General features: G+C 43.7%; 1 protein-coding gene across 5 annotated transcripts in view; it reads right to left on the reverse strand.

Annotated features, from left to right (window-relative positions):
- LOC110515513 (regulator of G protein signaling 12) overlaps window positions 1-12,985 on the reverse strand; it is a 150,419-nt gene extending 137,434 nt beyond the window's left edge. For 4 of the 5 annotated variants that reach the window (XM_090209891.1, XM_090209890.1, XM_090209889.1 and 1 more), the window contains exons 1-7: window positions 11,707-12,062; window positions 9,463-11,108; window positions 8,980-9,209; window positions 7,530-7,727; window positions 5,463-5,702; window positions 2,491-2,682; window positions 1,020-1,751 (exon numbers count right to left, since the gene is read on the reverse strand). In XM_090209891.1, the coding sequence (XP_090066017.1) occupies window positions 1,020-1,751; window positions 2,491-2,682; window positions 5,463-5,702; window positions 7,530-7,727; window positions 8,980-9,209; window positions 9,463-10,180 (2,310 nt within the window). In that variant the 5' untranslated portion in view covers window positions 10,181-11,108; window positions 11,707-12,062. Of the gene's footprint in view, window positions 1-1,019; window positions 1,752-2,490; window positions 2,683-5,462; window positions 5,703-7,529; window positions 7,728-8,979; window positions 9,210-9,462; window positions 11,109-11,706; window positions 12,063-12,893 lie in introns of those variants that run through there. The other variant, XM_090209888.1, reaches the window with a different exon arrangement.
- Window positions 12,986-16,774: the final 3,789 nt, after the last annotated feature.

Raw genomic sequence — 16,774 nt, forward strand, 5'->3', positions numbered from 1 at the left:
AGAGAGGTAGAGAGAGAGAGACAGAGAGAGAGAGACAGAGACAGAGAGAGAGCGAGAGAGAGAGACAGACAGAGAAATAGAGAGAGAGAGAGGGTGAGTCAGAGAGAGAGAGACAGAGAGTGAGAGAGAGTGAGTGAGAGACAGAGAGAAAGACAGACAGATACAGAGAGTGAGAGAGAGAGAGACAGACAGATAAAGAGAAATAGAGAGAGGTAGAAGTAGAGGTAGAGACAGACAGAGAGAGAGAAATAGAGACAGAGAGAGAGAAATAGAGAGAGAAATAGAGAGAGAGGTAGAAGTAGAGGTAGAGACAGACAGAGAGAGAGAAATAGAGAGAGAGAAAGACAGATACAGAGAAATAGAGAGAGAGGTAGAAGTAGAGGTAGAGACAGACAGACCAAGAGAGTTGTCGGGATAGCACCCGTGGCCAGACATTTCCAGAAAGTAATTTTCCACTCCAGTGGTTTGATACAGTGTTTTCTCATGTTGGGTTCACTTCTAACAAGCTCCCTCCACAACCCAGACCACCAGCTATTATTATAGTAGAATATGATTCTGGACTGGAGCTTTACAATACAGAACCACGCACACACACACACACACACACACTCTATCTATCATAGTACAACGGTAGTCTGGACTGTAGCTCTACAATACAGATACTACCAGTACTACTACTAGAGAAGAAGTTGGTCACTATAAATCTAATGCTTTACTTCAGACTTCTACAAACAGACTGACACACACACACACACACACACACACACTACCATGACATACTGTATGACTTCTACACACACACACACACCACCATGACATACTGTATGACTTCTACACACACACACACACACACACACCACCATGACATACTGTATGACTTCTACACACACACACACACACACACCACCATGACATACTGTATGACTTCTACACACACACACACACACACACACACACCACCATGACATACTGTATGACTTCTACACACACACACACACACACACACACCACTCTCTTACCTTCTTCTCTCCGTCTTTCCCATTCCCGCGTCTCTTCCCATTCTGCTTGTGCTCTCTGAGTCCTTTCTCTCCAGCCGCGGGCCCAAACAGCTTCTTAGCCCACTCATCCTTCTGCGTGGCCAGCCCGGGAGGCTGCGGAGGCAGGGGCAGGTCCCCGGCTGGTAGCGGAGCCCTGTAGCGATCCGCGGGTATCTTGTTCATGGGTGGCGGGAGGGTGCTACAGTTGGTTGATGACCAGCCATCCGTTGACTCAGCATAGGACTCCTGATCACTACACAGGCCTCCTTGTCCCTGCGTTTGTCCTGCCTGGCCCGGTTGTCTCCAGTCTCTCAGGACGTGGACTGGTAACCAGCGTTGAGACTGATGGTGTTGGGGCTGGGCTAGGCTCTGCTCCGCTCCTCCTCCAGATCCTCCCCTCTTCCCTGGCGGGTAGTGGTGGAGTGAGGGCTGGGAGGAGTGGGCCCCTCGAGGGGGGATGGCAGGGGGGAGAGGCGGGGGTGGGTAGCTGTTGTTGAGGTGAGGGGGAGGAGGAGGGGGGAGAGGGGGGCCAGGGACGACACCGGGAGGGGCTTGGTTCCAGCCCGGGGCCGAGGGAGGAGGAGGGCTGTCCCAGTGGCGTGGACCGGGGTTGTGATTATGGCCTCCCAGGTCAACCAATAAGACACGGTTACTCTTTTCATCTGGCAGGAAGTTACCGATGCCGCTGTCGCTGTTGCTACTGGTGCTGTGGTTCTGTTAACAACAATAATAACATCAATAATAATAACAATAATAATAATAATAATAATAACAACAATAATAACATTAATAATTATAACAATAATAACAACAACAATACCAATAATAACAATAACAATAACAAGTAAAATAATAATAATTATAATAATAACAACAACAACAACAACAACAACAACAACAATACCAATAATAACAATAACAACAATAACAAATAAAATAATAATAATTATAATAATAACAACAACAACAACAATACCAATAATAACAATAACAACAATAACAAATAAAATAATAATAATAATAATAATAACGTCGATGATAATAATAATAATAACAATAACAATAATAACAACAATAATAATAATAACAATAATAACCAATATAATAATAATAATAACAATAATATTAACAATTATAACAATAATAATAACAATTATAACAATAATAATCATTGAAAAGTGATGAATAAATAACATTTAGACCTGGATTTCAAATACTTGAAACATATTTCTAATAATTTCTCTGTGCCTTGTTGAGCTTGTCTGGCTTAATAAACCAATAGCAGAGTCCCAAAAGTGCAAACTGGCCCACCTGGCCCACTCCAGTGTGGGTATTTGAACATGACAGTTCTGTCAAAGTTCTACTAAACCTAAACAAGACATTAAAAGAAAAACAACATCCATTTGGATTGAAGGTCGAAGAACAACAGATGATAAACACAGAACTAAACTACCTGCTGTGGGTCGTTGTCCGGATCAACGAACGCCCGCGCCCGGACCCCCTCGATGTTCACCCCCATGTCCCGGTAGAGAACAGACACAAACTGGAGCAGAGGCTGGGAGGTAGGGGGGAACTCCAGACACCCTCCAGTATCGGGATCAGGAGTACACTCAAACCCAAACCTCCTGGCCACACCCACATGGACCTAGAGGGAGGAGGAGGTTACTTTATTGTCCAATGGACACAGATTTACAACTGGTTATTCCAACCCCTCTGAAAATATGGTATCTTAGCATATTTATGGTGGGTTTTATCTATAGTAGTGAATTACAGTTGACATTAATATTCAGTTTACAGTCTGAGTCGTTATCAAAAGAAATCAACTCCTGAATCCCATTTAGAATTTTTTTCCTCCCCCTATTTGTTGTTGAATAATTTAAATCAGTAAGACCTCTTTATCTACTGGGAACATTCCAGAACTAGTAAGTTCTCTATATCTACTGGGAACATCCCAGAACCAGTAAGTCATCTTTATCTACTGGGAACATTCCACAACCAGTAAGTCCTCTTTATCTACTGGGAACATTCCAGTAAGTCCTCTTTATCTACTGGGAACATTCCAGAACCATTAAGTCCTCTTTATCTACTGGGAACATTCCAGTAAGTTCTCTTTATCTACTGGGAACATTCCAGTAAGTTCTCTTTATCTACTGGGAACATTCCAGGAAGTCCTCTTTATCTACTGGGAACATTCCAGTAAGTCCTCTTTATCTACTGGGAACATTCCAGAACCAGTAAGTCATCTTTATCTACTGGGAACATTCCAGAACCAGTAAGTCATCTTTATCTACTGGGAACATTCCAAAACTAGTAAGTCCTCTTTATCTACTGGGAACATTCCAGAACCATTAAGTCATCTTTATCTACTGGGAACATTCCAGTAAGTTCTCTTTATCTACTGGGAACATTCCAGTAAGTTCTCTTTATCTACTGGGAACATTCCAGGACCAGTAAGTCCTCTTTATCTACTGGGAACATTCCAGAACCAGGAAGTCCTCTTTATCTACTGGGAACATTCCAGAACCAGTAAGTCCTCTTTATCTACTGGGAACATTCCAGGACCAGTAAGTCCTCTTTATCTACTGGGAACATTCCAGGACCAGTAAGTCCTCTTTATCTACTGGGAACATTCCAGGACCAGTAAGTCCTCTTTATCTACTGGGAACATTCCAGGACCAGTAAGTCCTCTTTATCTACTGGGAACATTCCAGGACCAGTAAGTCCTCTTTATCTACTGGGAACATTCCAGAACCAGTAAGTTCTCTTTATATACTGGGCACATTCAAGAACCAGTAAGTTCTCTTTATCTACTGGGAACATTCCAGGACCAGTAAGTTCTCTTTATATACTGGGCACATTCAAGAACCATTAAGTCCTCTTTATCTACTGGGAACATTCCAGTAAGTTCTCTTTATCTACTGGGAACATTCCAGTAAGTTCTCTTTATCTACTGGGAACATTCCAGGACCAGTAAGTCCTCTTTATCTACTGGGAACATTCCAGAACCAGGAAGTCCTCTTTATCTACTGGGAACATTCCAGAACCAGTAAGTCCTCTTTATCTACTGGGAACATTCCAGGACCAGTAAGTCCTCTTTATCTACTGGGAACATTCCAGGACCAGTAAGTCCTCTTTATCTACTGGGAACATTCCAGGACCAGTAAGTCCTCTTTATCTACTGGGAACATTCCAGAACCAGGAAGTCCTCTTTATCTACTGGGAACATTCCAGAACCAGTAAGTCCTCTTTATCTACTGGGAACATTCCAGGACCAGTAAGTCCTCTTTATCTACTGGGAACATTCCAGGACCAGTAAGTCCTCTTTATCTACTGGGAACATTCCAGGACCAGTAAGTCCTCTTTATCTACTGGGAACATTCCAGGACCAGTAAGTCCTCTTTATCTACTGGGAACATTCCAGAACCAGTAAGTTCTCTTTATATACTGGGCACATTCAAGAACCAGTAAGTTCTCTTTATCTACTGGGAACATTCCAGGACCAGTAAGCCCTCTTTATCTACTTGGAACATTCCAGGACCAGTAAGACCATTTGTCAATACTGATAGGATCAGCTTTCTCCATTTAAAATCTTACCTTAACATTATAATTATTTCACAATACTGACGACAGATCAGCTCTTAGAGAGAGATATTACCACCAACGGCTGCAACAATGGAGGTGTCTCATTCTAATGCTTACCCAATAAAAATGCATTAAATCACAGATTTGGCACATCATTGCACAGATGTTAGGCTACATATCATGAAATATATTGAGACAAATTACAGACAGTAGCCTACAAAATAGTAGCAAAACAGAAGTCAATAGATTGAACGTCAAATGTTTTTTCAATGTGACTGTAATAGTCCTGTAGCCTTGTGTGTTTTAATACAGTCATCTGGGTTTTCATTTGAAGCATATCTTTATACGTCGTTTGTTTGTATCAATTGCAAAAAATCATTTTTTTTTTGTTGTCAATTTCGTTCTGAACTTATCAGTGGTCACAAACTATGTGGTTTTATGTTTAGTGGAGGTCTTCTGTGTACTAAATGAAGGTGGGGAAAAAAAGCCTCTAACTACTCACTCAGCTGTTCCACGAGTGGTCTGAGGCCAGGCGTTAAATTCCGACTGCTTTCAGGTGCAACGTTAATAACGATGGGTTTTGGGAAACATCTCGGGGGATTTAATAACGAAGCTCCTACGAACGTTCTAGCGACGAACTTAGCCTTAAGACGCTTTTGGGAAACTGGGCCCAGGACTCTAGGACCCCAACCCCCCCCCCAAAAAAATATTTTAAATAACTTCTAGTTTGTAAATGTTAAAATCGGTCCGTTTTTAATATGGATGTTATTTTTAGCTGGAGGTCAGAGGTCAAATAAACAGTTTGTTTGTTTTTTTCTTCTTTGACCTTTTGTCCAACCCTACCTGGTGATGACAGAGTTCCGGGTCGACTATGAACACGTGACAGGAAGTCCTCAGCCCGCCCTCTTCCTCCCGGTTACCATTGCCATAGTGACCGTCGTCGTCACGGGTGGCCTGCATGGTGACCAGTCCGAAGAAGCGTCGGTCGTCGGGGCAACAGGCGCTGAAGGCTAGCTTTTCAGCGGGGTAGGTAGCAAGGACCTGTCTCCTGTCACTGCACAGCCGCACACAATCGTGCATCACCTGGGAAGACCATCATAAAAACAAAAGATTACCATCCCTTCCTGTTTTAGAAACACACCGTCCTCTATTCCAAGAAGAAGAACACTTTATTGTCCTTCCTTTTCCGAAGGAAACAGAGATTGGCTGTTTTTGCAACAACGACCCGAGACCCACCCACAGGTTAGAGCACAATTTAGTGATATGACATTTAAACATCTCAATGAACCAACCCAAACCAATCAACCAACCATTCAATCAATGAACCAACCCAACCCAAACCAACCAACCATTCAATCAATGAACCAACCCAAGCCAACCAACCAACCATTCAATCAATGAACCAACCCAAACCAACCAACCAACCATTCAATCAATGAACCAACCCAACCCAACCAACCAACTAACCAATCAACCAACCATTCAATCAATGAACCAACCCAAACCAACCAACCATTCAATCAATGAACCAACCCAAACCAACCAACAATTCAATCAATGAACCAACCCAAACCAACCAACCATTCAATCAATGAACCAACCCAAACCAACCATTCAATCAATGAACCAACCCAACCAACCAACCAACCATTCAATCAATTAACCAACCCAAACCAACCAACCAACTAACCAATCAACCAACCATTCAATCAATGAACCAACCCAAACCAACCAACCATTCAATCAATGAACCAACCCAAACCAACCAACCATTCAATCAATGAACCAAACCAAACCAACCAACCAACTAACCAATCAACCAACCATTCAATCAATGAACCAACCCAAACCAACCAACCATTCAATCAATGAACCAACCCAAACCAACCAACAATTCAATCAATGAACCAACCCAAACCAACCAACCATTCAATCAATGAACCAACCCAAACCAACCATTCAATCAATTAACCAACCAACCAACTAACCAATCAACCAACCATTCAATCAATGAACCAACCCAAACCAACCAACCATTAAATCAATGAACCAACCCAAACCAACCAACCAACCATTCAATCAATGAACCAAACCAAACCAACCAACCAACTAACCAATCAACCAACCATTCAATCAATGAACCAACCCAAACCAACCAACCAACCATTCAATCAATGAACCAACCCAAACCAACCAACCAACCATTCAATCAATGAACCAACCCACCAATCAACCCACCAATCAACTAACCAATCAATCAATGAACAAACTCAAACCAACCAACCATTCAATCAATAAACCAATAAACGAACCAACCCACTAACCAGCTAATCAATCAACTAACCAACCAACCATTCAATAAACCAACTAACCCACCAACCATTCAATAAACCAACCAACCCACTAACCATTCAATAAACCAACTAACCCACCAACCATTCAATAAACCAACTAACCCACCAACCATTCAATAAACCAACCAACCCACTAACCAACCATTCAATAAACCAACCAACCCACTAACCAACCATTCAATCAACTAACCAACCAACCATTCAATAAACCAACTAACCCACCAACCATTCAATAAACCAACCAACCCACTAACCAACCATTCAATAAACCAACCAACCCACTAACCAACCATTCAATCAACTAACCAACCAACCATTCAATAAACCAACTAACCCACCAACCATTCAATAAACCAACCAACCCACTAACCAACCATTCAATCAACTAACCAAACCAAACCAACCAACCAACCATTCAATAAACCAACTAACCCACCAACCATTCAATAAACCAACCAACCCACTAACCAACCATTCAATCAACTAACCAACCAACCATTCAATAAACCAACCAACCCACTAACCAACCATTCAATCAATCCAAAGCGCCCTGTACCTTCATGAGGACCAGGGAGTGTATCTTCTGTTCAGCCCTGAGTCGTCTCATGCTTCCTCTGATGGCCTGCAGACTGTCACTCTCCAGACTAGCGCCTGTAGAGGCCAGCTCTATGGAGCCCAGGTACCCTACCATCATACCCACGTTCAGGATACCCTCACTGGGCTCCAGGGAGAAGTCCTCCCCTTCCACCTCCACCTGGAAAGAGGAGAGACAAAATATATTGTAAAAATATTACTACAACATTCACTGATGTAACACATAGCTGATAATGTAGTTGTGTGGGTATCAAACCTAGCTGATAATGTAGTCGTGTGGGTATCAAACCTAGCTGATAATGTAATTGTGTGGGTATCATACCTAGCTGATAATGTAGCTGTGTGGGTATCATACCTAGCTGATAATGTAGTTGTGTGGGTATTATACCTAGCTGATAATGTAGCTGTGTGGGTATCAAACCTAGCTGATAATGTAGATGTGTGGGTATTATACCTAGCTGATAATGTAGCTGTGTGGGTATCATACCTAGCTGATAATGTAGCTGTGTGGTTATGAACCCTAGCCGATAATGTAGCTGTGTGGGTATCAAACCTAGCTGATAATGTAGTTGTGTGGGTATCAAACCTAGCTGATAATGTAATTGTGTGGGTATCATACCTAGCTGATAATGTAGCTGTGTGGGTATCAAACCTAGCTGATAATGTAGATGTGTGGATATTATACCTAGCGGATAATGTAGCTGTGTGGGTATCAAACCTAGCTGATAATGTAGATGTGTGGGTATTATACCTAGCTGATAATGTAGCTGTGTGGGTATCAAACCTAGCTGATAATGTAGTTGTGTGGGTATGAACCCTAGCCGATAATGTAGCTGTGTGGGTATCAAACCTAGCTGATAATGTAGCTGTGTGGGTATCATACCTAGCTGATAATGTAGTTGTGTGGGTATCATACCTAGCTGATAATGTAGCTGTGTGGGTATCATACCTAGCTGATAATGTAGTTGTGTGGGTATCATACCTAGCTGATAATGTAGCTGTGTGGGTATCAAACCTAGCCGATAATGTAGCTGTGTGGGTATCATACCTAGCTGATAATGTAGTTGTGTGGGTATCAAACCTAGCTGATAATGTAGCTGCGTGGGTACCATACCTAGCTGATAATGTAGCTGTGTGAGTATCATACCTAGCTGATAATGGAGTTGTGTGGGTATCAAACCTAGCTGATAATGTAGTTGTGTGGGTATCAAACCTAGCCGATAATGTAGCTGTGTGGGTATCATACCTAGCTGATAATGGAGTTGTGTGGGTATCAAACCTAGCTGATAATGTAGCTGTGTGGTTATTAAACCTAGCTGATAATGTAGCTGTGTGGGGCTCTGGTCAACAGTAATGCACTATACAGGGAACATAGTGCCTTTTGGGACACACACACACACACACACACCCACCTGGATCTCTGCCTCCTGCAGATGGAACCCGTCCAGGAACACTGAGTCGTCGGCCATTAGAACCCTGTCCAGCTCCTCCTCAGAGAGCAGGTTGGGGTTGCTGTGGGAACGGCCTCTCCCCTTATGGTACGGGGGGAACTCTGGCTCTGACAGGGGCCTCGCAGGCTTGGCCGACGCAGACGAGGAAGAGGAGGCACGGGGAGGAGGAGGAGGAGGAGCGATGACCCTGTCTTTAGGATTAGGTTTAGGGTCAAGGTAAGGTTTAGGTTCAGGTTTATTTGTGCATGGTGGTACATTATGCAGAAACACACATAAAGAGCCAGTTTACCAGACACAGATTAAGCCTAGACTAAAAAGCATTTTCAATTGAGAATCTCCATCAAACTAAGTCTGGGGAAACCAGCCCAAAAATGTGATGTCATACAGTATATTATGTATATTATATAAAAAAATCCTGCTATATTAAAACAGGTCGATGTCTACCTTTCTCTGAGCTGCTGGAGGAGTGTGAAGAGTTGTCAAAGATCATGTTGAATATTCCTCCAGACTGCATCTCCGCCACCACCCTCTCTGCCCTGTTAATACCCAGGGTCTTAGAGTCCAGCTTGGGCTTGAACCAGCCACCACCCCCTCCTCCTCCTCCTCCTCCTCCACCGCCTCCTCTGGCGCTGTTACCACGGGAACCAGGCTTCACGTTTTTGTTGTTTCCTCCTCCGCTGCTGCTGTTATGGAAACCACACAACTCCTCGTCGCTGGAGCACGAGTCCGCGGCGGCTGCCGCTCCTCCGGCTGGACTTCCTGAATTGTTCCCGTGGCGACGGTTGCGGTTGGTACCGCCGTGTCCGTGACGACGGCCACCCCGGTCTCCCTCGGCGACGACCAATAGCAGAACCCCCGTGCATCGGCCAATCAGCTTGACGACGTCCTCGTGCGACGCCCCGGAGACGTTGATGTCGTTCACGGACAGGATGTGGTCACCGGAGCGGAGACCCACGTAGTCCGCCGGACTTCCTTTTAGAATGCAGTTGAGGACACAGGGGCCCTGGCCAGAGAGGGTGAACCCATAGCCTGCCCTCCCGCGGGCCACCTCCACCCCCCGGATACGCCCACCCTGGTGGGGGTGAGGAGGCGAGGGTAAGGCTGTGAGACCCCCACGTCCTCCATGACGTCTTTTGGACGAGGTGTCCGTCTGTCTGAACATTGTTTTGACTCTCGTTGTTCTGTTATTCAATGTTATTTATCCAACCCTTATGTTACCAGGTAAGTTGACTGATGTTATTTATCCAACCCTTATGTTACCAGGTAAGTTGACTGATGTTATTTATCCAACCCTTATGTTACCAGGTAAGTTGACTGATGTTATTTATCCAACCCTTATGTTACCAGGTAAGTTGACTGATGTTATTTATCCAACCCTTATGTTTACAGGTAAGTTGCCTGATGTTATTTATCCAACCCTTATGTTACCAGGTAAGTTGACTGATGTTATTTATCCAACCCTTATGTTACCAGGTAAGTTAACTGATGTTTTTTATCCAACCATTATGATACCAGGTATGTTGACTGATGTTATTTATCCAACCTTTATGTTACCAGGTAAGTTGCCTGATGTTATTTATCCAACCCTTATGTTACCAGGTAAGTTGACTGATGTTATTTATCCAACCCTTATGTTACCAGGTAAGTTAACTGATGTTTTTTATCCAACCATTATGATACCAGGTATGTTGACTGAGAACATATTGTAATTTGGGCCTAGAACAACAACCAGGGAAGATGAGAGAGGTTGAAAAGACTCATGTGAGTTTCTCAATTCCATTCAATGAGCTTTACTGGCATGGTAAGTCAATGAGATGTATTGTGAAAGAGAACTGTTGTTTCTTTTGATGAGGCATAATTTCTCTCCTCTCCTCCCTTCTTCTCTCACTCTCTCTCGTTTCACTGTCAAGGGCTGTCTGTCTCCCTCTAAGGCTTTTCCTCCCTCTCTCGTTCTAGTGTTGAGGGCTTTCTAAAAATGTGTCAGGAGGGTGAGAGCATGACGTCAGCCCCTCCACTCTAACGCCAGCCTTGCCATGCTGGTGCCACTCTCTGTGGATGATGTGACTTGTCACAGGTCAGGCAGGGGTCACCTACAGAGGGACAAACAGCACCATGGACTCATTGTGAGTGATGGTAGCCAATACAACACACAGACGACAGGAGACAATATAACAACAATCAAAGTCACATGCCAGGAAAGGAACACATCTGAGTCAGCACAGTACCATTGGGGTTGGTAGCAGTGTTTCCCAAACCTCTCCTTGAGTACCCCTAGCTGTTACACACTAATTGGATGTGTTGACGTTTATTTTTTACCAATGAAGGTCTTGGTGCTTAGTTGACCAGTAGAATAACACTGAAATACATCAGATAAGTTGAATGGTTGGGGGTACTCAACGAGACGTTTAGGAAGCACTGTCTTATAGCCATGCATACACTCCTTCAAGAAGTCATATAAAAGGAAAAATAACTATGAGATAAATAAACACCAAAGTCAAATTTTTAAACGCAATGCCATGTAGAATGCCAAGGAAGGAATACTGAGTTCTAACAACACTCCTTGGTGAACGAATGTACCTCAACCACTGACACAAAACCACACCTGCCCGTGGGTGGGGTTAGAAGACGCACGGCATTGTCCAATGGGAAGGATGATTTCAAAACCGAGGGCGGTAACTCACGACTCACCTTTCCAACAGGTGTTGAAGACAGTGGGTCATACAGTTGCGTGGCAACAAGAGAGCCTCCTCTCCTCACCCTCTAGCTATGTTTGCTAACTGCTGATAAACCTACAAGTGAGCTAAACTTAGTCAAAGAGGGAACTAGCTAAGCTTAGCAGCTTGTTTTGCATGAGAGGACGAGAATAGAGAGCTAACTGAGTTAACGTTAGCTGGCTACAAGTAGCTAGCTAGGTAGCCATAGCAAGCGTATCTAACAAACTAAGACGATAACGAAAAAAATGACAAGTTGTTAATTGTATCACTAGCACTCCACTGTCGTCATTTAGTCTTCAGTCTTTGTGTTTATAATAAATATAAAGATAGTTTACAAACTTTGTAATTATTGTCCGTAAATTGCTGGTCAAAAAAAAAATCCCTATATACAACCTAGAAAGTGCATCCACCCGTGCTTAACTACTGCCCCGCCTCCGTTATCCTAGAATAGTGTAATATCAACGAGTCACCATGCCAACGATAGTGTACACGAAACTTTTCTCTGTCCTGTCATTGGTTTACATGGCTGTCAATCATAGTCAGAAAGAGTTCGCTGAAATGTACAACAACATAAAAAAAACTATGTCTAGAATGATTAAAGTTTGATTGAGAATCGACTAGCAACAAAAGTAAAGTACAGGTGGCCGAACAAAATGTTAACAAGAAAATTAGATCTTTCACACACAATTATTCAGAGTAATAAATTACACAAGACCCGTGGCATTCATCGGAATGTGTTTTGCAGACGATACAGAGGAAGAAAAGCTATATATTGTTTTCAAAAAGCGATTAAGAACAACATCTGGCTAAAAGTGTACCGGTGTCGCTGCTGTTGTCATGGTTAGCTACCGGTTCAGCCTAGTTTATTAGCTAGCCACAGATGGCTAATTCTGCTAATCTATGTTTCTTACTGTTCACATCTAGTAATATATATATATATAATATATAGTTAATTTACTAACTAAATATAATAGCTATAATTGTTAACTTAAACGTTTTGTTTTTCTCTGTTCAATATCCTCAATCCACCACCTGGCCAATGCATTTGTTAAGACATATTGTGAAAAACTTCCAACCATATGGAGAAGTTTACCGTGGCTATGTAACTAGCTAGCTATCTAGTTCTTCTTATTCTTCTTTAAAGTGTTTAAAATTGCTTACAGTTCATAAAATGCGGAAACGGAACCGGTTCTGTTCAGTCTGATCCCGTGGTTAGGTTAGCGGTAAGCACTGTAAACAAAGGAAAGACCACTGCTGCTGAAGAAAGACTTAAAAGGAGGTGTGTGTGTGTTTGGGGAGGACGAGAGGGGGGGTACTGGTCTGGAGTATTGGGAGCAACTGGTAGTTACCGATGAAGAGATAGTATAACCTGACAGTAATACCTATGATGGAGATAATATAACCTGACAGTAATACCTATGATGGAGATAATATAACCTGACAGTAATACTGATGAGATAATATAACCTGACAGTAATACTGATGGAGATAATATAACCTGACAGTAATACTGATGATGGAGATAATATAACCTGACAGTAATACTGATGGAGATAATATAACCTGACAGTAATACTGATGATGGAGATAATATAACCTGACAGTAATACTGATGATGGAGATAATATAACCTGACAGTAATACTGATGGAGATAATATAACCTGACAGTAATACTGATGGAGATAATATAACCTGACAGTAATACTGATGGAGATAATATAACCTGACAGTAATACTGATGATGGAGATAATATAACCTGACAGTAATACTGATGAGATAATATAACCTGACAGTAATACTGATGGAGATAATATAACCTGACAGTAATACTGATGGAGATAATATAACCTGACAGTAATACTGATGAGATAATATAACCTGACAGTAATACTGATGGAGATAATATAACCTGACAGTAATACCTATGATGGAGATAATATAACCTGACAGTAATACTGATGATGGAGATAATATAACCTGACAGTAATACTGATGATGGAGATAATATAACCTGACAGTAATACTGATGAGATAATATAACCTGACAGTAATACTGATGGAGATAATATAACCTGACAGTAATACCTATGATGGAGATAATATAACCTGACAGTAATACTGATGATGGAGATAATATAACCTGACAGTAATACTGATGGAGATAATATAACCTGACAGTAATACTGATGATGGAGATAATATAACCTGACAGTAATACTATGATGGATATAATAAAACCTGCCAGTAATACTGATGGAGATAATATAACCTGACAGTAATACTGATGGAGATAATATAACCTGACAGTAATACTGATGGAGATAATATAACCTGACAGTAATACTGATGATGGAGATAATATAACCTGACTGTAATACTGATGGAGATAATATAACCTGACAGTAATACTGATGAGATAATATAACCTGACAGTAATACTGATGGAGATAATATAACCTGACAGTAATACTGATGATGGAGATAATATAACCTGACTGTAATACTGATGGAGATAATATAACCTGACAGTAATACTGATGAGATAATATAACCTGACAGTAATACTGATGATGGAGATAATATAACCTGACAGTAATACTGATGGAGATAATATAACCTGACAGTAATACTGATGATGGAGATAATATAACCTGACAGTAATACTGATGAGATAATATAACCTGACAGTAATACTGATGGAGATAATATAACCTGACAGTAATACTGATGAGATAATATAACCTGACAGTAATACTGATGGAGATAATATAACCTGACAGTAATACTGATGGAGATAATATAACCTGACAGTAACACTGATGGAGATAATATAACCTGACAGTAATACTGATGATGGAGATAATATAACCTGACAGTAATACTGATGGAGATAATATAACCTGACAGTAATACTGATGGAGATAATATAACCTGACAGTAATACTGATGGAGATAATATAACCTGACAGTAATACTGATGGAGATAATATAACCTGACAGTAATACTGATGGAGATAATATAACCTGACAGTAATACTGATGATGGAGATAATATAACCTGACAGTAATACTGATGAGATAATATAACCTGACATTAATACTTGATATGACAACTGGTGGTTACTGATGATAGAACTGATAAATCAGTAACACAGATATCTAACTCCTTGTGTTCTAATTTATATATTGTGTTTTATAACTTATAATCTATGCCAACTACCTCCTTTTTCTGAGGTAAAAACATCCCCATAAATGGCCATGCATCTTATAAATCCGTAGACAGTCCGTGTCAATCTCCCATATATAGCTGCCTGATAGCCACTCTGGGAATAGCCTACTGTACCACAGCCTCTTCCAGCCGATCCCACACACACAGACACCCAATCAGCACGGAGGTCATGGGAAGTATCTTGTCTGAGGATTTGAATTACGTCCACCCAGCTGAAGGAACAGTATGGTGAAGTTCCATGTGGACATTGTGCATGTCTAACCAACTCCTCAGAGAGAGGTAGAGAGAGGGGGAGAGAGTAACATCCTCACTAGTCTATCTGGGGTCTGGACCTGGGATCTGGGGTCTGGACCTGGGATCTGGACCTGGGATCTGGGGTCTGAACCTGGGATCTGGGGTCTGGACCTGGGATCTGGGGTCTGGACCTGGGGTCTGGATCTGGGGTCTGGACCTGGGGTCTGCTGTCTGGGCCTGGGCCCTGGATCTGGGGTCTGGTGTCTGGACCTGGGGTCTGGTGTCTGGACCTGGTGTCTCGACCTGGGATCTGGGGTCTGGACCCGGTGTCTGGGGTCTGGACCTGGGATCTGGGGTCTGGACCTGGGGTCTGGACCTGGGATCTGGGGTCTGGACCTGGTGTCTGGGGTCTGGACCTGGGGTCTGGACCTGGTGTCTGGGGTCTGGACCTGGGGTCTGGACCTGGTGTCTGGGGTCTGGACCTGGTGTCTGGACCTGGTGTCTGGGGTCTGGACCTGGTGTCTGGACCTGGGGTCTGGACCTGGGATCTGGGGTCTGGACCTGGTGTCTGGATCTGGGGTCTGTACCTGGGGTCTGGACCTGGTGTCTGGGGTCTGGACCTGGACCTGGGGTCTGGACCTGGGGTCTGGACCTGGGATCTGGGGTCTGGACCTGGGGTCTGGACCTGGTGTCTGGGGTCTGGACCTGGTGTCTGGGGTCTGGACCTGGTGTCTGGACCTGGTGTCTGGGATCTGGGTTCTGGACCTGGTGTCTGGATCTGGGGTCTGGACCTGGTGTCTGGGGTCTGGACCTGGGACCTGGGGTCTGGATCTGGTGTCTGGACCTGGTGTCTGGATCTGGGATCTGGACCTGGTGTCTGGATCTGGGATCTGGACCTGGTGTCTGGATCTGGGATCTGGACCTGGTGTCTGGATCTGGGATCTGGACCTGGTGTCTGGATCTGGACCTGGTGTCTGGATCTGGGATCTGGACCTGGGGTCTGGACCTGGGATCTGGGGTCTGGACCTGGTGTCTGGGGTCTGGACCTGGGGTCTGGACCTGGTGTCTGGGGTCTGGACCTGGTGTCTGGGGTCTGGACCTGGTGTCTGGACCTGGTGTCTGGACCTGGTGTCTGGACCTGGGGTCTGGACCTGGGATCTGGGGTCTGGACCTGGTGTCTGGATCTGGGGTCTGTACCTGGGGTCTGGACCTGGTGTCTGGGGTCTGGACTTGGGGTCTGGACCTGGTGTCTGGGGTCTGGACCTGGACCTGGGGTCTGGACCTGGGGTCTGGACCTGGGATCTGGGGTCTGGACCTGGTGTCTGGATCTGGGGTCTGGACCTGGGGTCTGGACCTGGTGTCTGGGGTCTGGACCTGGTGTCTGGGGTCTGGACCTGGTGTCTGGACCTGGTGTCTGGGATCTGGGTTCTGGACCTGGTGTCTGGATCTGGGGTCTGGACCTGGTGTCTGGAGTCTGGACCTGGGACCTGGGGTCTGGATCTGGTGTCTGGACCTGGTGTCTGGATCTGGGATCTGGACCTGGTGTCTGGATCTGGGATCTGGACCTGGTGTCTGGA

This window comes from Oncorhynchus mykiss, chromosome 19 (genome assembly GCF_057628025.1).
Source record: "Oncorhynchus mykiss isolate SJ-2025 chromosome 19, ASM5762802v1, whole genome shotgun sequence".
NCBI lineage: Eukaryota > Metazoa > Chordata > Actinopteri > Salmoniformes > Salmonidae > Oncorhynchus > Oncorhynchus mykiss.